Source organism: Leopardus geoffroyi, chromosome E3 (assembly GCF_018350155.1).
Source record: "Leopardus geoffroyi isolate Oge1 chromosome E3, O.geoffroyi_Oge1_pat1.0, whole genome shotgun sequence".
Lineage (NCBI taxonomy): Eukaryota > Metazoa > Chordata > Mammalia > Carnivora > Felidae > Leopardus > Leopardus geoffroyi.
Window position 1 is genome coordinate 19,190,591 of NC_059340.1, and position 22,651 is coordinate 19,213,241.

At 47.0% G+C, this 22,651-nt stretch overlaps 1 protein-coding gene across 1 annotated transcript; it reads left to right on the forward strand.

Moving 5' to 3' along the window:
• Positions 1–1,496: 1,496 nt before the first annotated feature.
• On the forward strand, positions 1,497–22,448 carry LOC123589590 (eukaryotic translation initiation factor 3 subunit C). Its single transcript, XM_045461912.1, has 21 exons — positions 1,497–1,608; positions 1,744–1,882; positions 3,161–3,226; positions 3,329–3,518; positions 3,916–4,041; positions 4,228–4,282; positions 4,411–4,520; positions 4,924–5,051; positions 12,519–12,678; positions 12,802–12,905; positions 13,346–13,487; positions 13,682–13,807; positions 13,942–14,035; positions 14,763–14,953; positions 15,166–15,390; positions 19,132–19,495; positions 21,418–21,577; positions 21,672–21,737; positions 21,827–21,914; positions 22,031–22,193; positions 22,281–22,448. The coding sequence occupies exons 2-21, from the start codon at positions 1,782–1,784 to the stop codon at positions 22,361–22,363; spliced, it is 2,742 nt and encodes a 913-aa protein (XP_045317868.1). The 5' UTR covers positions 1,497–1,608; positions 1,744–1,781; the 3' UTR covers positions 22,364–22,448.
• The last annotated feature ends 203 nt before the right edge of the window (positions 22,449–22,651 follow it).

Genomic DNA, 22,651 nt, shown 5'->3' on the forward strand with positions numbered 1-22,651 from the left:
ACGCTAAAATCAGTAGCTTTCCTTTAGTGTCAATTTGCATTTCTTCATCCTCACTGACATTGATCTTTATCTCACCCAACCTCCTTCACCCTTTACCTTGGGCTCCCTTGGCAATTTCAATGCATTCTTTTTCTGTTCTGGGAGGTGATGAAGTTGATGTCGGAATCAAATGGACCTGTGGGGAGAGAGGGAAGGAGAGAGGAAGAGAGAGAGAGACAGACAGAGAGAGGGAGATGGGAAGAACAGAGATGACTGGCCAAGATGTGCAGAGAGGCCCTGCCACATTCTAATCCCAGTATACCGGTCGCTGAATGTGCCCGAGCTTTCCTGTTTCTGGGATTTTCATACTCTTTTCCCTACCCAAAGTGGCCTCCTTCTTTCCCTTCAGTCTGCTGCTAATTCCCACTTTTTTCAGAGGAGCATTGTGCTTTCAATGCTAAACACGGGCCCAGACATGCAGTAAATACTGAACGAATGAAACTACCTTTAAAAATGTAAGACAGTCCCTGTGGTGGTAAAACCCCTGCTGATGGCTCCTTCAATCCACCCGGATTTAAATCCACAGGACTAGAAGGACCTGAATGATCTGGTACGGTCTATATCTAAACTATTAATGCCTGATCACTTTGCTGATGGCACACTGGCATTCTCTTTACTCCCAGAACCTGGCCTCAGGACGTTTGCACTTGCTGTTTCTCTTTCCTAGAAGAAGAGTTAGAAATGCTCTTTCCCTGAAAGACCTTCTGCATGGCTTCCTTCTTTTTGTCATTTGGATCTCAACTCAAATGTCACCTCTTCAAAGAGGCCCTGACCTTCCTATCCAAAACAACTTTCCCACCTAACCAGCGACTTTAATAACTTTATGGTGCTTATTACTATCTGAAATTATGTTTACTTGTTAATTTATGCCACCCCACTAGACTGAGTTCCTTGGGAAGTTAGGGACCATTTCCGTCTTGTTCACTGCTGTATCCAGTGCCTAGCACACTGCTGGCTCATGATAAATGCTTGATAAATACGTATTTGTGTTATAATGAGTGAATACTAGCTAATTATTACATGCTTATTTTGTACAAGGCACTGTCTTAAATGCTTCACATATACGAAGCCATTTAACTCTCATGCAACCCCATGAGGTAGGTGCTATCACTGTCATTTTACAGTTTGGGGAGAATGAAACACAGAGAGATCAGGAAATTTGCCTAAATTCACACAAAACGGTGGAGCTAGGATTTGAATCCAAAGTCTGATTCGAAGTTTGCTGTAAGCCTAGCTCCAAAACCTAGCAGCTCATCAGCGTTACGTGAACACTTTAAAAAAGTAAACTCCCGGCCCTGAAATTCTGATTCCGCAGGCGGTGGGTGAGGATGTAGCTGAGTAACAAAACGTGACGACATCGCGCAGTACGCTGTGAGACTCTTGAGGAACCGCCTTGCCTGCCAAGGTGACGTCAGGCCGGTCTCCGCCCCTGAGTGGCGCGAAGACCACTGGGAATTGTAGTCGCCGGTGTAGTTCAGCAGCATCTCCGGGAAGTGACGTAGCGTCCCGCCTCCCTCTCTTTCCGTTTCCGCTGTGCCGACTACGCAGTGTGACTCCCGAGTTGCGACGGTGTGTTTTTCTTGGGCCTTGTTCTTTGAGGAGGGGTCGCGGGTCGGGGTACTTGCGGGGACAGTGAGAGGTGGGGGTCGAGAGGTGTCGACCCCAGTCCTTTCTTGTGGCCTGTGACTCCGGCTTTCCCCACAGGTCCCGCTGCGCCCGCCGCAGCCTCTCAGCCCGTCGCCATGTCGCGGTTTTTCACCACCGGTTCGGACAGCGAGTCCGAGTCCTCCCTGTCAGGGGAGGAGCTCGTCACCAAACCCGTCGGGGGCAACTACGGCAAACAGTGAGTGGGGGGACTGCGCGGGGGTGACCAGTCGGGGCGTGCGGCGTTCGGCAGGCTCCGCACGGCCGCGTATGTGGGAGAGGTGGGGAGGGGAGGTGGGGGCGAGAGCGAGAGCGAGTTCTCGAGAGATCGAGGAACCAGAGCAGTAGTGTTGGCGGGACAGCCTTCATGCTTCGGGGTGCTGTGAATTGTGTACCACCCGCCGGGTACAAAGGATAGAGTCAGACGTTTCCCACTGGCTGGGTCTGTTGCATCAGCTTCCTAACTGGCTTATATGTCCACAGCCTCTGTGCCACCTCTCCTCTGCTCGGCATGGGACTCCGACAAAAGTCGTGGTTATTCTGACCGCTAAAAAACGCTGCTCGCAAAAAGAAATCCAGAATGCTCGTTTGGTATTTCAGAACTGCTTGATGTGGCTCTGAAGCCCAGCCACCTGGCGTTGTGGGCTGGTTCATAAACATCTATTTAAAGATCTATTATTTTCCTTTTTTTTCGGGGGGGGGGGTGTTCTCTTAAATACCCTTTCCCTGTCTCTGCGAATTAAAATTCTTTGCATCTTTTGCAGCCGTGGAACGTTGTTTCTCCAACTTCCTTCCCACACGTGTCACCTTCACGATTTTTATATCCCTGTGCGGTTTGAAAACACATATACGTACCCATGTGTACCTACCTGCATGTGATTTTATATTATTGCCGCAATCGGAAAACCAATATGACTTCTAACATAGAAAATAATTGGAAAGGTTAATAAAATGGAAGGAAAAAAATGGAAGTGTGTTGCCAGCTGAATGCTGTCTGTGGTCTTAGTAAAGAAAAGCGCTAGTAATGGAGATGTTAAAGCCGTTAGGACTTTAACCTTGCCGTTGGCCTCTCACACGCTGGGAAACATTGCTTTCTGTGATCTAATTCAAATACCACCTTCTTAAAGCCATTTCCTTTCATTCTAGTTGTTGTACCTTTGTGTGTGTGTGTGTGTGCTTAGTTAGTTGTGTCTTCATGTAATAAGTTTTCTGATCCTGTGAATAAGCACCTTTGTTTTTGAGAGGATGGGGGTGGTCATTTTTGTAGGTGCAACAGTGACAAAAGGGCATTCTTGAAGTAGGCTTCAATAACGGAGTTATATATGATCAAGTTCCGAAGAGGAAGAGTCAAGGATGAGTGTGGTATGATGGCTTGAATAATTCCATTTTTTCTGTCCCGTCTGAGAAGGGAACTGGAGATCACTTGAAAAGACTGGAGCCAGGAAGGGAAGTTAGTGATCTCTGTTGTTTCAAACAGGCCATTGTTGCTCAGTGAGGATGAAGAAGATACCAAGAGAGTTGTCCGAAGTGCCAAGGACAAAAGGTGAGGCCAGGGGGAGGCCGGGTGCTGGGGAGTCTCTGCAGCAGTGGTGGCTTTTCTGGTGTTGGTGGGCATGTCCAGTGTGATTTTGGGCTCCCGATCTAGGTTTGAGGAGCTGACCAACCTCATCCGAACCATCCGTAATGCCATGAAGATCCGGGATGTTACCAAGTGCCTGGAAGAGTTTGAGCTCCTGGGGAAAGCATATGGGAAGGCTAAGAGCATCGTGGACAAGGAAGGTGTCCCCCGGTTCTACATCCGCATCCTGGCTGACCTGGAGGACTATCTTAATGAGGTGTGATTCCTGTGGGTAAGGGTGGATCCAGAGGGGATCGTGGTCCTAGGACCTGCTCCTAACCCACTTGCAGGGATCCTGTCGCCTCTTGGTTGTTTGCTGTGTGTACGGTACTTCCTAGAACGTAAGAAACGGGGGGATGAAGCGAGGAGAGGGACCTTTTTCGGCCAAGCATCTTAATCGTATTTGTTTTTATGTTGTTTATTTGTGGCTTCTCTTCTTTTGGTGGTAATACACAAAGGATCTGTTTTAAAAAAAATAACAAATGTGGTTGGTAAGTAGTACAGACGGTGTACAGATAGCAAAACTCATAGTGTGTGCTGAAGCCTGGAGTTTAAGAAGATACCGCTTAGTCACAGCCCCCTCTTCCCCCTTTCTGCCCTCTTCTTTCCTTTAGCTGTGGGAAGATAAGGAAGGGAAGAAGAAGATGAACAAGAACAACGCCAAGGCCCTGAGCACCCTGCGTCAGAAGATCCGAAAATACAACCGAGATTTTGAGTCCCATATTACAAATTATAAGCAGGTAGGGATGCCGGAGGCAGACCTTCTGCCCTGTGGGGACGGTGACTCCAGGAGTGAGACAGAAGCGTTTGCAAACGGAAGGTGTGGCTAGAGAAGGAATCAGGTCATGACTCTCTGGGGTGAGGGGGTAGGCCGGGGTGGTGCTTGGCAGGCCTCGTGAATTATCCTCTCGTTTCCCTTTGTCAAGAACCCTGAACAGTCTGCAGATGAAGATGCTGAGAAGAATGAGGAGGATTCAGAAGGTGAGAGGGGCCCCCCTTACTGCAGGCGGTTAGAGGCCCAGAGCTAGGGCTTCCCTCGTCCTGGCTTCTTCGCTGCCCTCAGCTTTGCTCTTCACCATCCGGCTCTCTCCTCGCTCCTCTGCCACCAGCCTCTTCGGATGAGGATGAGGATGAGGATGGAGTCAGCGCTGCAGCTTTCCTGAAGAAGAAACCAGAAGCCCCTTCGGGAGACAGTCGCAAGTTCCTCAAAAAAATGGAGGTAAGAGCCAGGGTGAGACTACGAAGGGTGATTTGCCTCCTGTGGACCGTTCTTGGGTTTTTGGGGAGAAGACTCCCAGAACCCTAGGGCTGGGAGGGGTGGGGTTAGTAGAGTCCGGTTTGGAAACAGGCTTCTCCTTGGATTAGAGCGCTGAGCGACCTGGGACAGAGAGAACAGAATAGATTCGGGGCCCAGCTCTGCCCCTGGGGAGCTGTGTGTCCCTGGAGCAAGCCAGCCCTTCGCTCTGGGCCTTGGCGGTCCAGTCCAGCTCCTAATATGCCGATTCACAAATGACCACTCGTGTTCTGCTCCTGAGAGACTCTGGAACGTGTGTCAGCTGGCAGAGCGGGTCGGCCAATCGGCCTCCTCATCTTCTTCCTGCCGATTCTCTTGTTTCTGTAAGGATGAAGATGAGGACTCGGAAGATTCAGAGGATGATGAAGATTGGGACACGGGTTCCACATCTTCTGATTCAGACTCAGAAGAGGAAGAAGGAAAACAGACCGTGCTGGCCTCAAGATTCCTTAAGAAGTAAGAAAAGTAGTGGTGCTTCAGGCGACAGTGGGGAGGGTGGGAAAGCCTGGCGTCATCTTGAAGGCTGTTGCTTTCTCCACGGAATCCTTGCGGGTTGTTCAGGCCAGCGGGGGGACCTCGGGATCAAGTATGTTGGGTGGCTAAGGGCACAAAGCTAATGTGTCTCACGAGATTGAGGATGGGATTTGAAAGCCTCGGAGGCAAATATTTAACCGGGACATGACTCCCCGCGTGTGGACTGAGTGTGAATCTCTTTCTGGCACCAACCAGCCATGCCTGCGATCCTGGACAAGCTCCTTAACCTTTCCAGGTTCTCTCATCTAAAATGAGGGTTACTTGACCCTGCCTCCAAGGGTAGCTAAGAACGATGACATAGGGAAGTGGCTGAGCCTGGGGCCAGCACACGGCACTGCCACTCTGACCCCTCTCCCTGAGAACGTCGTAGTATGTAAAACAGACCACGGCAAGTCTTCCTGAACTTGGCCGGGACCGTCTTGGAATGGGGAAGGAGTCTGGTTTGGATTCTGGTTCCAGCCCTTAGTCCTGTGGTAGCTGTCAACTTTGCTACGTCACTGAATCTCCACAGGCTTCTGTTTATTCCTCTGAGGTCAAGGTGAAGAGCTGCCCCTGTGCACCTGGCAGGGGTCCAGTGTGGAGCTCACTGGTAACAGTGTTGCTTTCCTATAGGAACTGTTGCTGTTCTTGGGATTTGCTCTGCTTTCAGAAGTTAGGGTTGTGTTGCTTTAGGAGGTAGTGAGTTCCCTGACACTATAGAGGACCAGGCACAGGCTAGTCTGAGAAGCATTTTTTATTCTGTGCTCCCCTTGACCGGTCAAGTCCAGTGAACATGTGTATCTGATTCGCGTTTACGCACAACACTTCTGACACCATACTTGTGGGTTTTTTTTTTTCTTCACACCTTCCACTTTCTCCAACTGTCCGGACACCAGCGTGGTGTTCAACATGCAGTTCGGTTCTGAAACTACCCAGAGTTAACTGCAGACCCCACAAGACTGCCCGCATCTCAGACACCAGTGGCAAGTCCAAGTTTGGCTCCTGGACTTCTGACCAACCAGCTGTAAATTCAGAGTTTCCACAACCCCCTCCTCAGTTGAGAATTTGCTAGAACAGCCCAAAGAACTTGGGAAAGCACTTTACCTGCTATTGTCCATTTATTAGAGGGGACAACTCAGGAACAGCCGGTTGGAAGAAATGCGTAGGGCAGAGTATGGGAGAGCAGGCACAGAGCTCCCGTTCCCTCTGGGTGCCCCTCGTTCCTGGTACCTTGATACATTCACCAACCAGGGAGCTTTCTAGACTTCATCATTTAGGGATTTTGGTGGAGGTTTCATTACCTTAGCATGATGGATTAAGTCATTGATGTCAGTCTCTCTAGCCCTTCTTCCCATCTTAGTGGTCATGGTGGGGCTGAACATTCCAAAACCCCAATCATGCCGTCATCTTTCTGGCAACCAGCCCCCCTCCCTTTCCCTGGGCAACCACTGATTTGCTTTCTATCCCTAGAAAAGTTCGTGTTTTCTAGACTTTTACATAAATGGAATCACAGTATGTTACTTGATTGGGAGGGATTTGGCTTCTTTCACTCAGAATAATTATTTTGAGATTAAATTCATTCTTTTACTTCTCACTTTTTTCCTACTTTTTAACCCATTTCTAGATTGTCTTTTTTCTTCTCAGTTTGTTTCTCTACTGGCTTGGGAGTTACATCCTATCCTTTTGGAGATTACCCTTGATGCATATTTTTTTAAACATGAAATTTTATTTTGTATACCTAGCCCAAAAAACACCTAAAATCAGATTTAGTTAAAATTCCAGTTGACAGAGGTCGGGTTAACTATAGGATCCACAGAGGTCTTTGACATTGAGTTTGACTTCATAGTGTCAAAGAATAATCCAGAGACGCTGTTTTACTTGTATCACAAGATCAATTAAAAAAGTTTTTTTTCCATTTTTAATGTTAATTTTTGTTTTTGAGGGAGAGAGAGAGAGCACGAGCATAGGAGGGGCAGAGAGAGAGGGAGACACAGAATCCGAAACAGGCTCCAGACTGAGCTGTCAGCACAGAGCCCAATGCAGGGCTCGAACCCACAAACTGAGATCGTGACCTAAGCCAAAGTCGGACACTCAACCAACTGAGCCACCCAGGCACCCCACACAAGACCAGTTTTTAAGATTGACTTCCAACCAAGAAAAAGAAAAAGATCTAAATAAGAAAAAGGAACAAGGAGAAAGACAAAAACCACAGATGATATGGAACAGTGAATTCTGATTGCACGTATCTTCTCATGAACTAAGCCAACCAGCATTAGTGTTAGTTGTTAATGGGTTTTCTAGAAGCATGATAGTTTTTCCATAATGTTTGCAGGATCCTTTTTCACCATCTCCATAGTAAGCCAGTCTATATACCCTTTTTCTCAGAATTTCTCAGCTTTGTTTTTTTTTTTCAATGTCTTAAATTTATTTATCTTGAGAGAAAGAGCATGAGTGCGTGAGAGAGGGGGAGGGACAGAGAGAAAGGGAGAGCAGGCTTCATGCTCAGTGCTCCAGCTCACTCGGGGCTCTGTGTCACAACTGAGAGATGCTCACCTGAGCCGAAATCAGGAGTTGGACGCTTAACCGACTGAGCCACCCAGTTACCCGTCAGCTTTCGTTTCTCTGATTAAAACAAGCATATAAAGGAATGGATTTAATCTCAGGAGTTTGTCTCTTTTTCATGAGACGTTGTCTCTTAATGTCTAGCGACATTAAGGCACCTGGGTATTAGGTAGTGGCTTTGGGCAGAAAATATGAGGACAATCAAAGATATTATAAGAAACACAAGAGTCTATGTTTTATAAAGAAGCAGCTCTGAATTTTTTTTTTAAGTTTGAGAGAGCGGGGGGGGGGGGGGGGGGGGGGTGCGGAGAGAGAGAATTCAAGCAGACTGCACTTTCCGCACCAAGCCTGACATGGGGCTCAAACCCATGAATCATGAGATCATGACCTGAGCCAAAATGACGCTTAATGGACTGAGCTACCCAGGCACCCCAGTTTAGTGAACTTTTTCTTTTTAATATTTATTTTAAGAGAGCATGTGCACTCTTGCATGTGTGAGTGGGGCAGGTGGAGAGAGAGAATCCCAAGCAGACTCCACACTTAGTGTGGAGCCCCATGCGGGGCTTGATCTTACGACCACAAGGTCATGACTTGAGCTGATAGCAAGAGTCAGATGTTTATCCAACTGAGCCATCCAGGTGTCCCCCCCAGTATAGTGAACTTTTAAAATCAAATAGCTTTTTTCTTTTTTTTTCTTTTTTCCTCATGTGGCTTCTTTTCTTTTTCTATTATTTATTTTCTGAGAGCACATGAGATGGGGAAGGGGTGGGGAGAGAGAGAGAAAGAATGCATCCCAAGCAGTTTCCATGCTTAGCATGGGGCTGGATGCAGGACTCGATCGCTCAATCCTGGGATCATGACCTGAGCTAAAATCAAGAGTTGGACGCTGAACCGACTGAATCACCCAGGCACCCCACAAGTGGCTTTTTCCTTTCTTTCTTTTTCTTTTTCTTTCTTTCTTTCTTTCCTTCTTTTTTTTTTTTTTTTCAACGTTTATTTATTCTGGGGACAGAGAGAGAGCATGAACGGGGGAGGGTCAGAGAGAGGGAGACACAGAATCGGAAACAGGCTCCAGGCTCTGAGCCATCAGCCCAGAGCCCGACGCGGGGCTCGAACTCACGGACGGCGAGATCGTGACCTGGCTGAAGTCGGACGCTTAACCGACTGCGCCACCCAGGCGCCCCTCCTTCTTTCCTTCCTTCCTTCCTTTCTTTCTTTCTTTCTTTCTTTCTTTCTTTCTTTCTTTCTTTCAGACAGACCGAGCACGAGTGGGGGAGGGCCAGAGAGACAGAGAATCACAGACAGAGATACAGAATCCAAAGCAGGCTCCAGGCTCTGAGCTGTCAGCACAGAGCCTGATGTGGGTCTCAAACCCACAAACTGTGAGATCATGACCTGAGCGATCATGACCTGAGCCAAAGTTGGGCGCTCAACCAACTGAGCCAACCAGGTGCCCTTGCTTTTCTCTTAATTGATTGATTTTTCAGAGTATTTGTCCAGGTACAATAAGATGTTATTCATTGCACGTTTTTATTATAGTTTTGACTTTATTATGGTACTTATTTAGGGTTAATTAATTCTTAGCTAAGGAAATTAATATGAGGTTGGGGCTAAAATGTGTATTTAATTTGCTGTATGGACCACGTTAGAGGTAAATGACAGATTATACAGTAATGTTTCTGAATTTATAATTGGGGTAGGAATTCTTAAGTACAGACTAATGAAATCTAATGTCTTAAATCCCTTCTGATAAATTGCCAAGTTAGACTTTTTTTTTCCCATTCATTCCACAAATATTTATTGACTACCTGCCATGTTAGATGTATTGGTTCACAACAACCTTGGGAGTTCTGAGGGTGAAATCTGAAACCAGTCTCTGTACATGGAGGACAGGGAAAGACCAAGGAAAGAGGCAGATGATTCCAGGTTGGTATGTGGCAGGTTTAATAAGCAAAGGGACTCATATACAAGACTTATCTTGGGAGGCTATGAAACTACTGTTATCTCCGCACCCGCCCACCTGAATCATGAAAGTATAGATAGAGGTCTTAACGTGATAGTGTCACATATACAGTCCAGATGGTCTTAACATATCACTCACAAGGTTGCATTCTGGAAACGGCCCCCAAAGTGGGAATGGTGGGCAGAATGTACGTTGCAAGGACAGGGGAGAGGGTAAGGAGCCTCCTGTTGCCTGTGTCCAGCTCAAGGGTTAACTGGCAGTCTTATCCTTTTGATGACATTCCAACAGTGAGCTATCAAGATTTTTTTGAAATTTAGATAATACTTAATTGTCAAAAGGTTAGCAGCAGAGAAAAAAGGCAAAAAAGATGAACATATCTTTAGTTTTGGGGCACCTGGGTGGCTCAGTCAGTTAAGTGTCTGACTTTGGCTGAGGTCATGATCTCGTGGTTTGTGAGTTCAAGCCCCGCATCAGGCTTTCTGCTCTCAGGACAGAGTCTGCTTCAGATCCTGTCTCTCTCTCTCAAAAATAATAAACATTAAAACAAACAAACACATCTTTAGTCTCTTGGCTGTGTGTTTAAGTAGAAGTGTATTTGGTGACGCTCTTTTGCAACAGTAGCTTGTCTCTGTTGGATGTATAACTGAGAGCATAAGCATTAGTTTTCTGGTAATTTCTAACAACATGTGAATATACCAAAGTGTTATCTGTCATAGTAGAGAGGTCAAGCCAAGTTTTAATCTTTCAGTTAGAATTTCGTAGGGTGAGAAGGGGTGCCTGGTTGGCTCAATCGGAGTGTGCCACTGTTGACCTCAGGGTTGTGAGTTCGAGCCCCATGTTGGGTATAGAGATTACTTAAAAATAAAATCTTAAAAAAGAATTTTGTTTTTTCATAGGGTAAGAGTTCGTTGTGTTTCTGAAGTATAAATCCCAACACCCTCAGGGTTAGGAGTAAAACTTTAGGCTGAGAAAGATGAAGGTCTTTGGAAGTTTAAGCTGCATTGGTTTTTATTTTTTTATTTTTTTTAATTTTTTTTTTCAACGTTTATTTATTTTTGGGACAGAGAGAGAGCATGAACGGGGGAGGGGCAGAGAGAGAGGGAGACACAGAATCGGAAACAGGCTCCAGGCTCCGAGCCATCAGCCCAGAGCCTGACGCGGGGCTCGAACTCACGGACCGCGAGATCGTGACCTGGCTGAAGTCGGACGCTTAACCGACTGCGCCACCCAGGCGCCCCAATGCATTGTTGTTTTTTTTTTTTTTTTAATTTTTTTTTCAACGTTTATTTATTTTTGGGACAGAGAGAGACAGAGCATGAACGGGGGAGGGGGCAGAGAGAGAGGGAGACACAGAATCGGAAACAGGCTCCAGGCTCTGAGCCATCAGCCCAGAGCCCGACGCGGGGCTCGAACTCACGGACGGCGAGATCGTGACCTGGCTGAAGTCGGACGCTTAACCGACTGCGCCACCCAGGCGCCCCCCAATGCATTGGTTTTTAAATAGCATTAGGTTTTTTGATCTTCTCAGAGCTTTAGAGTTGATATGACCAAGAGATTTCAGTTTAATGAACATACTTTGCATGTTTGCAAAGTATTTTACCTATAAAGTGAGCTTTTATCATTAGTATGGCAGTAGTATGGAGAGAAAACGAACAAGCTGTTGTTAAGAGTTCTGGCGTACGTCCTTTGGCAAGGGGAAAAGTTTAATCCAGCTGGCAAGTGTATAAACTATTTCTAAGATATATTCAGACCTTTTAAACAATTCAAATGAAATTTATTTTTATTTTTTATTACTTTTTTTAATGTTTATTTTTGAGAGAGGGCAAGCGGGGGAGGGGCAGAGAGGGGGACAGAGGATCCCAAGCAGGCTCTGCACTGACACCAGCAAGCCTGATACAGATATGAAACTCACGAACCTAGAGATCATGACCTGAGCCGAAGTTGGACACTCAATCGACTAAGCCACCCAGGTGCCCCAAAATTTATTTTTAGATGTCTAAATGGCAGTTGATGGGGTGCCTGGATGGCTCAGTTGGTTGAAAATCCGACTGTTAATTTCAGCGCAGGTCACGATCCTAGGGTTGTAGGATCAAGCCCCGTATTGGCGTGGAGCCTGCTTAAGATTCTCTCTCTCCTTCTGCTCCTCTCCCCTGCTTGTGTGCCCTCTCTGTCAATAATTTGACTGTCTTTTGAGACTGGAAAGATTTTTTTTGTTAGTATCTATGTAAAGTTTGTGATAACTTTTCTCTGATTTGGGGTTTGTATTTCATTAGATAAGTATTAAAGCCTGGAGATGGTTTCAGACACCAAGTGGCTTAAGACCACTTTGGGGTAGCCACTGATCTTTTTCACTTTTGTGGGAGAATTTTCTTGTCTTACACTATTGTTTTTTAAATTCAGAACTTAGGTTGATTGTCATAAGCAGGGAACAGACAGTCTAGGAACAGCAGTTTTTTTACACTAAGTTCAAACTGATTAGTTGGTGGCTGGTGAAAAGATCAGTCTGGATAGAGCAACTAGTATTAAAAGACAGCTACATAGCTTATCAATATAGGTTTTTCTGGAAAACCTGAGAGGTTAGTTATGGGACAACATGGCAGGCTGCTTTTGTGTCTCCCACGGCTGGGTGGGCCCCTCTACCACACTGTTTCCGCCATAAGAGTTTCTTAGTGGGTGTGATATGGTGACAGACCTTGGTAAGTAGCCTGTCAAGTTCACAAGCTTGATAGTCCTTGCTTTGGTTATGGTTATGGTTGACTCAAGCTCATTCTCACAGACTGTAACTTGAACCCAGGGCTGGATGGAGGGAAAGGGGAAGTTCATGGGAAGAAGCAGCCTCAGAGGTAGACTGGGACTGATCTTTCACCTCCCATGTCTCCTGGCAGGGCCCCTACCACCGAGGAGGACAAGAAGGCGGCCGAGAAGAAACGAGAGGACAAAGCCAAGAAGAAGCACGATAGGAAATCTAAGCGCCTGGATGAGGAGGAGGAGGACAATGACGGCGGAGAGTGGGAAAGGGTCCGGGGGGGTGTGCCCCTTGTTAAGGTGAGGACGGTAGTATCAAGATGAATTGGGAAATGGTTTGGCAGAGCATACAGCTGTCTCCCTGCCCCACTCAGGGCTTGGGAGAAAAGTTAGGGCAAGAATGATGGGACATGTGTTGCCTAGGAGAAACCAAAAATGTTTGCCAAGGGAACTGAGATCACCCATGCTGTTGTCATCAAGAAACTGAATGAGATCCTACAGGCACGAGGCAAGAAGGGAACAGATCGGTAAGATTCACGGGCCTGGACTGGGAATGCTCTTTTTCTTTAAGACACAGGTAGAGATTAGTGGGGAAATAGTGCTGTTTCGGGAAGATCTATATGTGGCTATAGTTGAAGGAATGGTATACGTGGAACTTACCGCTCCATTTTCTGCTATTGACTCTCTGATCTTAAACCAGTCACTTAACCTTTTGAGATTGTTTGCTCATCTGTAAAACGGAAATGATGCTCTCTTTAGTTATTTGGTGCCTAAAGAGGATGGCGGATTGTTAGTGTTATTGCTGCTTCTATTTGGAATTTATAAAGGAGAAGCAAGGACGCGGGTGGTGAGGTTAGGGGGTTAGTGGGAATGACACTGCCTTGCTTGTTGGCAGAGGGCACATTGCGTGACAGGAGGAGGGTTTTGATTTGTCTCCGATGCCTCACCCACCTGTGCTCCCCTTCAGTGCAGCCCAGATTGAGCTGCTACAGCTGCTCGTTCAGATTGCATCTGAAAACAACCTGGGAGAGGGTGTCATAGTCAAGATCAAGTTCAATATCATCGCCTCTCTCTATGACTACAACCCAAACCTGGCCACGTACATGAAGGTGAGGGCAATGAAGAACCATCACAGAGCTGAGCTCGTGGGTTGGAGGTGTGGGGTGCCTAGTGTCTTAAAATTCGAGGGCTGTGGAAGCAGTCTTGGTAGTTGAAGGCCCCGTGGATTCCTGGTGAAGGAGCTCTTGGGAGGCCTCCGTTTCTTCCACCTCCACACCTCTGACTGCCGTCCGATCTCTTGCAGCCTGAGATGTGGCAGAAGTGCCTAGACTGCATCAATGAGCTCATGGACATCCTGTTTGCAAACCCCAACATCTTTGTTGGAGAGAACATTCTGGAAGAGAGTGAGAACCTGCACAATGTTGACCAGGTAAAGAGAGAAATTGGAGGCTAATTGGAGGTGTACGTTTTTTCCTTGGGAAGGCTCACTGGAGACAGGAGGGTTGAAGTCTGGCACTGAGATCTGGGCTAATTTATTTGCTCCTCCCCTACCTTCCTTTTCAGCCACTGCGTGTCCGTGGCTGTATCCTAACCCTGGTGGAACGAATGGATGAAGAATTTACCAAAATAATGCAAAATACTGATCCTCACTCCCAAGGTGAGCCTGGGCAAGCGTGGGCATCAGTTAGAGGAAAGGTGTAGGGAATAAACAAAGGATTATATTAGCAGAGTGTCTGGGGAGCCAGCCCTTACTTAGCCCAGCATTCACACACACGACCTGGGAAGATGCTAGGCCCCACCCCCATCATTTCTGATTCAGTAGATCTGGGGAAGGGGCTCCAAATTTTGCATTTCTTCCATGTTCCCAGGTGATGCTGCTGTCTGGGGACTACACTTTGAAAATCCTTGGGGTCTTGCCTCAGTTCACTTTGCTTAGCTTGGATCCAGAGGCATTTGGGTTGGGGGAAATACAGGACACTTCACTTACTCCGTGAAATTGGAGTGTGCCCACATGTCCCCTGGGTCAGGCGTGTAGTGATGAACAAGTCAGCCAGAGGCCTTTCAGGCACATGGAGCTTACGTTTTGGTGCTGGAGAAAGGAGAAAGCCATTTCAGTAAGTAAATAAATGAGTTCTAGATCATGGCTGGAGAAGGCGACAGAAAGCAGGGGCCGTCGGCATGGGGAGAGGTTCATCGGAAGAGCACACCCGACAGGAATGGAAAGCGACTTCGGTGTGTCCAGGGAGGGGATGGTGTTTTCAGGGCACCGTGAGGAGACTTTGCTGATGGGCGCAGAAACCACATAGAGCTAACTGGGTTGGTCGGGGACACACGATTAGGAAAGGCGGGTGCCTGGCTGAGATGAGGGACGCCCTCCTTTCCAGAGTACGTGGAGCACCTGAAGGATGAGGCGCAGGTGTGTGCCATCATTGAGCGCGTGCAGCGCTACCTGGAGGAGAAGGGCACCACTGAGGAGATCTGTCGCATCTATCTGAGGCGCATCCTCCACACCTACTACAAGTTTGACTACAAGGCCCATCAGCGGCAGCTTACCCCCCCTGAGGGCTCCTCGAAGGTGAGTCTTAGCAGCCAAGTCACAGCGGGAGGGAAGTGCCTGTCAGGACTTCATGGCAGATCTGTTCCCTGGGAATTCTCTGGGGTGGAGCAGGGAGGGAGACTTGGAGGGACTAGACGGAGGCTGGACGGCGTCTCACCTTTGATCGCGGAGGCCTGAGCCATTGTCTCTGTGGTACTTTTCTTTCAACAACATCCCACCCCTCCCCCCAGTCTGAGCAAGACCAGGCAGAAAACGAGGGCGAGGACTCCGCTGTGCTGATGGAGAGGCTGTGCAAGTACATCTATGCCAAGGACCGCACAGACCGCATCCGCACGTGCGCCATCCTCTGCCATATCTACCACCACGCTCTGCACTCCCGCTGGTACCAGGCCCGCGACCTCATGCTCATGAGCCACCTACAGGACAACATTCAGCATGCGGACCCGCCAGTACAGGTAGGATGGGAAAGAGGCGCTCTGGCCCCGGTGGCAAAGGGAAGACCAGGCCAGGCCCCTGTCTGGAGGCAGAATGGCTCGGCCAGGTTAGTCACCTCTCTGGCTGGTGAAGACGTGAGCGGGCGCTTGGTCCTTCCCAGATGCCAGCATTCTCTGATCCCCCTGCACATTAGCATCTTGTTTCCTATTCTGACACCACTGGAGTCCTCTGGGATGGAGCTTTGGGTTCAGCTAACATTTTTCATCCCTACTGCGTGTCTAGTTCAGAGCATTAGGAGAGCTCTTATTTTAATAGGAGGAGAACGGTAGCAAGTTGTTAAACTGAGGAAAGACGGGACCCAGATGCCGGGTGATGTGTTAGGACCTCTATGCGTGTGGCAGTAGTGGGGGACATTTTCACGTAGGAGTGCGGTTTCATCTAGGTGCAGATCCTGTAAGTGTGTATTTGAAACAGTGAAGCAGTGGGGCGCCTGGGTGGCTCAGTCGGTTAAGCGGCCGACTTCGGCTCAGGTCATGATCTTGCGGTCCATGAGTTTGAGCCCCGCGTCGGGCTCTGTGCTGACAGCTCAGAGCCTGGAGCCTGTTTCAGATTCTGTGTCTCCCTCTCTCTCTGACCCTCCCCTGTTCATGCTCTGTCTCTCTCTGTCTCAAAAATAAATAAACGTTAAAAAAAAAAAAAAAAAAAGAAAGAAAAGAAACAGTGAAGCAGTATTGACGTGGTGAATCCATGGTGAACCCGAGCGGTGGCGGTTTTTAAACAGCGCTTCCATTTGTTCTCTTTTATTCCAGTGTATGAATTTATCACAAGTTCTTGATGTGTTTTCTTCTTGGTAGATGCCTCGTCTGTGTCCAGTATGGGGCTATTATAAAGAAGCTGTCATGAGCATTTATGAGCCTTTGTGTGGTTGTATGTTTTCTCCTGGGTAAATGGTTAAGAGTAGAATTGCCGTGTGCTAGTTTAGGTGTGTGTCCAGTCATTAGAAACCCAAAAGTGCCGACGCCACTTTACACTCCTGCCGTAATGCGTGGATATTATAGTCCTTGTCGATATTTGGCATTTTCAGTCTTAATATAAGCCACGTTGGTCGTTATGTGGTAGTATCTCATTATGGCACTGAATTGTATCTCCCTCATAACCTGAAGTTGAATACTTTTTCCTGTTTATTGGTTCTTTGTCTTTTTTTTTTTTTTTAACTTTTGTTTATGTTTGAGAGAGAGTGTGCACGCGCGCATGCAAGAAGGGGTTGGGGACAGAGAGAGAGGGAGACAGAGGATCCAAAGTAGGCTCTGCTCTGACAGCACAGAACCCGAAGCAGGAGTCAATTCAAACCATGAGATTATGACCTGAGCCAAAGTCAGACGCTTAACCGACTGAGCCACCCTGGTGCCCCTCTTTATGTCTCTTCTTTTGTGAAATGTCTGGTCACCTCTCCCCTATCCTCCATTTTGAGGATTGGATTGTTCCATTTTTTTATTATTGGATGCCAGTCCTTTGTCATATAAATGTTTTCCAAATATTTTGTTCCTGTCTGTGGTCTTCCTGTTCATTTTTAACACCATGTCTTGTGGTGTAGTCTAATTTATCAGGGTTTTTTTTAATGCTTATTACTTTCGGGATCCTATCTAATGAAATCTTTGCAGTTCATGAAGATACTTATTTATTTATTTTTTTTAAGTTCTTAAAAGTCTTAGCTTTCACGTTTAGATCTATGATTTTGATATATGGTATGAAGTTAGTTAGTATATTTTTGTTTTGTTTCCTTCATTCATCTCTGTCCTTAGGCCAGTCCCACACTGTCTTGATTCCTCTGCCCGTAGAGTAAGTCTCCCAAGTCAGGTAGTAGGAGTCTTCCCACTTTGTTCTTTTTTAAGATGCTTTGAGTATTCTGTGACCTTTGCATTTCCACATAAATCTTCAAATTCTCTTGTCAATTTCCACAAAAATGCCTGCTGGAATTTTATGGAATCTGTAAATGAATTTTGAGAGGACTGACATCTTAACAACATTGAACCTTTGGATCTAAACACTTTATCTTTTTGTTTTATTTGTTTCTGCAGTGTTCTGTGGATTTCACTGTAGATGCATTACACATCTTCTAAGAAATTACTCCTGAATGTTATGAGTTTCAATGCTGTGTAAATGGACTTGTTTTTTATCTCAGTTTCTAATTGCTAATTAACTACTTGTATATAAAAAAAAACGATTCATTTTTGTATTTTGGCCTTGAATGCATCTGTTGGGCTAAATTCACTTATTTGGTCTAGCATTCAATAGATAATCCTTAAGATTTTCTGCTAAAGCACTCACGTCATGTACATGTAGACAGTTTTATTACTATGTCAGTCTTTAGGACTTTACTTTTTTATTTCTTGCCATGTTGTGGTAACTCAAATTTCCAGTACTTAGTGCTGAGTAGAAGTACTGAGAGCAAGCACCTTGTCTTGCCCCCAGCCTTAGGGGAGCAGTCAGCATTTTACCACTGAGTGTGATGTTAGCAGTAGCATTTTTGTAGGTACATTTTCTCAGATTGAGGAAGTTCTTTTCTGATTCTAGCTGACCAAGAATTTTTGTCCTAAATAGATGTTGAATTTTGTCCAGAGCTTTTTCTGCATCTGCTGAAATGATGCAATGATTTCTCCTTTATTGTGTTCATAGGGTGAGTAACCATGGTTTTAGATTTTTGTATCAGCTTTTCATTCCAGAGATACATCCCCATTGATCATGATATATTATGTCATTCATCTATTGCTGCATTTTGTTTGCTAATATTTTTTCAGGCTCTTTGCATCTGTGTTCATGACTGATACTGACCTGTATATTTCTGTTGTTATTATAAAGAGTTTATCTGCCCCCACCCCCAAAAATCTGCACCACCTGAAATCTTCCCGTCTTAATTAGTGGCAAGTCCATATTTTCAGTTGCCTAGGCCAGAAGCCTCGGAGTCGTTAATTCTTATTTTTCTCTCATGTGCCACATCTCATTCCCCAGCCGTTCCTGTTGGGAGTCCATACCTGACCACTCATGACTTCCATCGCTCCCCTCTGGCCTGAGCCACTGTCATCTTCCTGGTGTCTGCTTCTGCTCTTACTTCCCTTCCCTTCCCTTCCCTTCCCTACAGCAGCCAGGGTTAACCTCGTGAGGTCAGATTATACCACTTGTTTTCTCAGAACCTTCCCATGGTTTCCGATCTCAACATCCTTAACGTGGCTTCCAGGGCCGCGTGCTCGCCTATCCAATTTATGCTCACATCTTTACTGGCTCGGGCCGAATCACACTCCTTGTTCCTTGAGTGCACCTGGCACAGTTCTTCCATAAAGCCTTTGCATTGACTTTTCCTTTTTTTCTAGAATACTCTTCTCCTAGATACCTGCATGACTTTTTCTATCAGGTTTCTATTTAAACTTTACCTTCAAAATGAGGCCTTCCCTGGTTATCCTATGGCAAAATTGTGAGTTCCTACCAGCACTGCCACCACCCAGACTCCCTTCTTCACTCTCTCTTCTGTTTAATTTTTCTCCTTGGCATGAGTCACTGTCTGCATGCTGTGGTTATTTTGTCCTCCATACCCTTATCCCTAGAATGTAAGCTCCGTGGAAGGATAGCGACTTGCGTGTTTTGCTCCCTGTCCTGGCCCACAGCCCGGTGCCCAGCACCAGTGGGTGCTCAATGTAGATTTCTTGAACAGATGAACAGCTTGCCTCATGGTTGTCGCTTCTGAGTGCATTGCCCTTTGTCCCCAGATCCTGTACAACCGCACCATGGTGCAGCTGGGCATATGTGCTTTCCGCCAAGGCCTGACCAAGGACGCTCACAACGCCCTGCTGGACATTCAGTCAAGCGGCCGGGCCAAGGAGCTTCTGGGCCAGGGTCTGCTGCTGCGCAGCCTGCAGGAGCGCAACCAGGAGCAGGAGAAGGTGGAGCGGCGCCGGCAGGTGCCCTTCCACCTGCACATCAACCTGGAGCTGCTGGAGTGCGTGTATCTGGTGTCTGCCATGCTCCTGGAGATCCCTTACATGGCTGCCCACGAGAGTGATGCTCGCCGGCGCATGATCAGCAAGCAGTTCCATCACCAACTGCGCGTGGGCGAGCGGCAGCCCTTGCTGGGTGAGTGTGGGGCTCTGTGGTGCCGCAGACTCCCCTCATTGGGCCCTCGCTTCCCCTTTATTCAGAGGATTACGAGAAGCTAAAGGGAATAACTTTCACCCGAGATGATTCTGTCTGATGGAATGATCTCTCCACGTGTAACCTAGAAGTGTTCCTTTTACTCAATAGTCTCTGCAGTCTCTTGCTGTGGGATATGGTGTCTTAGCTTACAGATTAAGCTCCTTATTTCCTGTCATTCTTCTCTTCAGTCGATGTTTCCCAGCATTATCTGTCTTTTTTTTTTTTTTTTAAAGTAGGCTCCACGCCCAGCGTGAAGCCAGTGTGGGGCTTGAATTCATGACCCTCAGATCAAGACCTGAGCTGAGGTCAAGAGTTGGACTCTTAACCATCTGAGCCACCCAAGCACCCCCTCAGCATTATCTTTCTACCAAATTTATGATGTTATACACCCCCAGTACCTTCCAGAGTTCTTCATTGTCTGTGGAATAAAGTCCAGCCTCCTTAACTAAGCTAAACTCTCCATGACCTGACTCCAATGATATTTTTTATTTAACACAAACTTACATAGTACCTTTTTTTTGCCTGGCACTGTTTTAAGTATTTTCCAAATAACGATACTGTTTTATAAGTAATACGTTTAATTGTCGTTAGTAATAACCGTGTGATATGGGTACCATTATTAACTTGTTTTTTCCTGAGGCATGGGGGCTAAGTGGCTTACCCAAGGTTAACACAGCTGATATGTGTCTCTCTGATCTTTCTTTTTTTCCCATTTTTCCTTTTGTGCACATTATTTTCTACCAACCAACTAGACCTTTGGCATTTGAAAATCTAACATTGGCTCCTTTGATCACTTGAAGGTCTGATCGATCAGTCCAGGGGTCGAATGGGTTGTGATTTCACTGGGAAAGGAATGGTCCCCTTCTGGTGGGGTTGGTGCCTGAAGACTTGGTGAGGGACCAAGCTTACTGTCCACAGCCACATCCCCTCAGTTCTGTCCTCTACTGGTTGTGTTAACTGCTGGTGCCCCTTTTACAAATTTTGTCTGCCTTGTGTAGTGAAACTTTGTTTTCTTTTAATTGGAAAATTTATAGTGAAAGTCTGTTTCCATCATCACTTACGGCTCTCTGGTTCACTACAGTCCCTGCCTCTCTATTACTGTCTAAAACCAAAAGGCGGTTTCTGTCTCCGCTCTGCACTACTGTTCGTTTTGTAGAGAAGTACTCTTTGAACCTCTAACTTTGCCTCTTTTAAAAGTCACAGAGTAGAAGCTGACCAGAAGTGTGTTCTCTTAGCCTTATTCATACATTTCTCTTTGGGGCTGATCTGTTATACCTTTGAGCTTGCTGTCTGTTCCAGGTTCTGCCATGTTCATGTTTCTTCATACCTACCATCCATTTCCAGTCTTAAGAGTTTTTGCACTTGCCTGTCAACTCGAAATTCCTGTGACCCTTGTTTGCCACATTTTCTCTTCCTGGCTTGTCTTTAAGGAAAAATTAGCTGAACAGCGTGATATACAGATCTGTTCAGAATCATGAAGGTAGTATGAGAAGGAATGAAGTTTGGTAACTGTTTTTCCAGCTGAGATATTAGAAATTGTTTCAGGTCAAGACACCTCCTAAGAACCTGATGAAAGCTGGGGACCTTTCCCTGGGAAGACGTACATGAGGATAGGCGCAACAATTTGCCAACATTTTCAAGGCGCTCACCAGTCCCGACGCGTGTCATAAACTGATTTAGTCCAAATAAACGTATTCTGATGTTAAGTGATTTCTGCCATCACACGGCTATTTAATGGGGAGCTGGGAGAGTCCCAGTCTGGTTGTTTGCTCTCTTGTCCAGTGTTCCTCCTTGAATAGTGCCCAAGGCGGGAGCTATGTTGCCAAGCTTCCCTAAGCCCTGCCTCATTCCCAACCTTTCAGGTCCCCCTGAGTCAATGAGGGAACATGTGGTGGCTGCCTCCAAAGCTATGAAGATGGGCGACTGGAAGACCTGCCACAGTTTCATCATCAATGAAAAGATGAATGGCAAAGTGTGGGACCTTTTCCCTGAGGCTGACAAAGTCCGAACCATGCTGGTTAGGTGAGCGGAAAGGAAGGCCATGGTGGGTGGCGAAGACAAGACTGGTTGGTCTCCTTCAGTGGAGATGTTCCCCCTTTCTCCCTTCTCCCCACAGGAAGATCCAGGAAGAGTCACTGCGGACCTACCTCTTCACCTACAGCAGTGTCTATGACTCCATCAGGTAGGATGGGCCCCGAGGAGGTACAGGGGGCCCAGCTTCGTAGTCAAAGCTCCTAATTGCTCCCTGCTTCCTGCCTTGCTTCTCCACAGCATGGAGACCCTGTCTGACATGTTTGAACTGGACCTGCCCACCGTGCACTCCATCATCAGCAAGATGATCATTAACGAGGAGTTGATGGTAAGGGCCAGGGTGATAAATGGGCAGGCAGGTGGAGTCATGGGGAGTTCGGAGTGGAGATCTCCAGTCAGCTTGGAGACCTGTGTCGTGTCCGTTCTCTCTCTCCCTCCCATCAGGCCTCCCTGGACCAGCCGACGCAGACCGTGGTGATGCACCGCACCGAGCCCACCGCCCAACAGAACCTGGCTCTGCAGCTGGCCGAGAAGCTGGGCAGCCTGGTGGAAAATAATGAGCGGGTGTTTGACCACAAGCAGGGAACCTACGGTGGCTACTTCCGAGGTAAGTGGTTCTGTTTCTCTGCTCTCCCAGGGTGCTGGCCCCCTTCCTGCCTCTTCACTGTCATTCACCTCCTCCCCCGTCCTGCAGACCAGAAGGACGGCTACCGCAAAAACGAGGGCTACATGCGCCGGGGTGGCTACCGCCAGCAGCAGTCTCAGACAGCCTACTGATCACTTCCTCTGTTCCTGTGGCCTCACCCATTCAACCCCGAAGTCCTCAACCACACTCTGACTTATTAAAGTTCTGTTTCGAGTTGTTACGGTTCCTGTTGTCTGCGTGTCGCCACAGAGGTGGGTTGGACATGTTCATTTGCTAATTGTATTTCTGCGCCTTCCGCCACATAATAGGCACGAGGCTCAGGACGCAGAGGTGACTTGTGCATGTCGCTGACTTCAGAGCTTGCTGCTCTTTGACGTTTGACAGAAAGTTGTAATAACGTGTGAGAAGTTCCTTTTTTT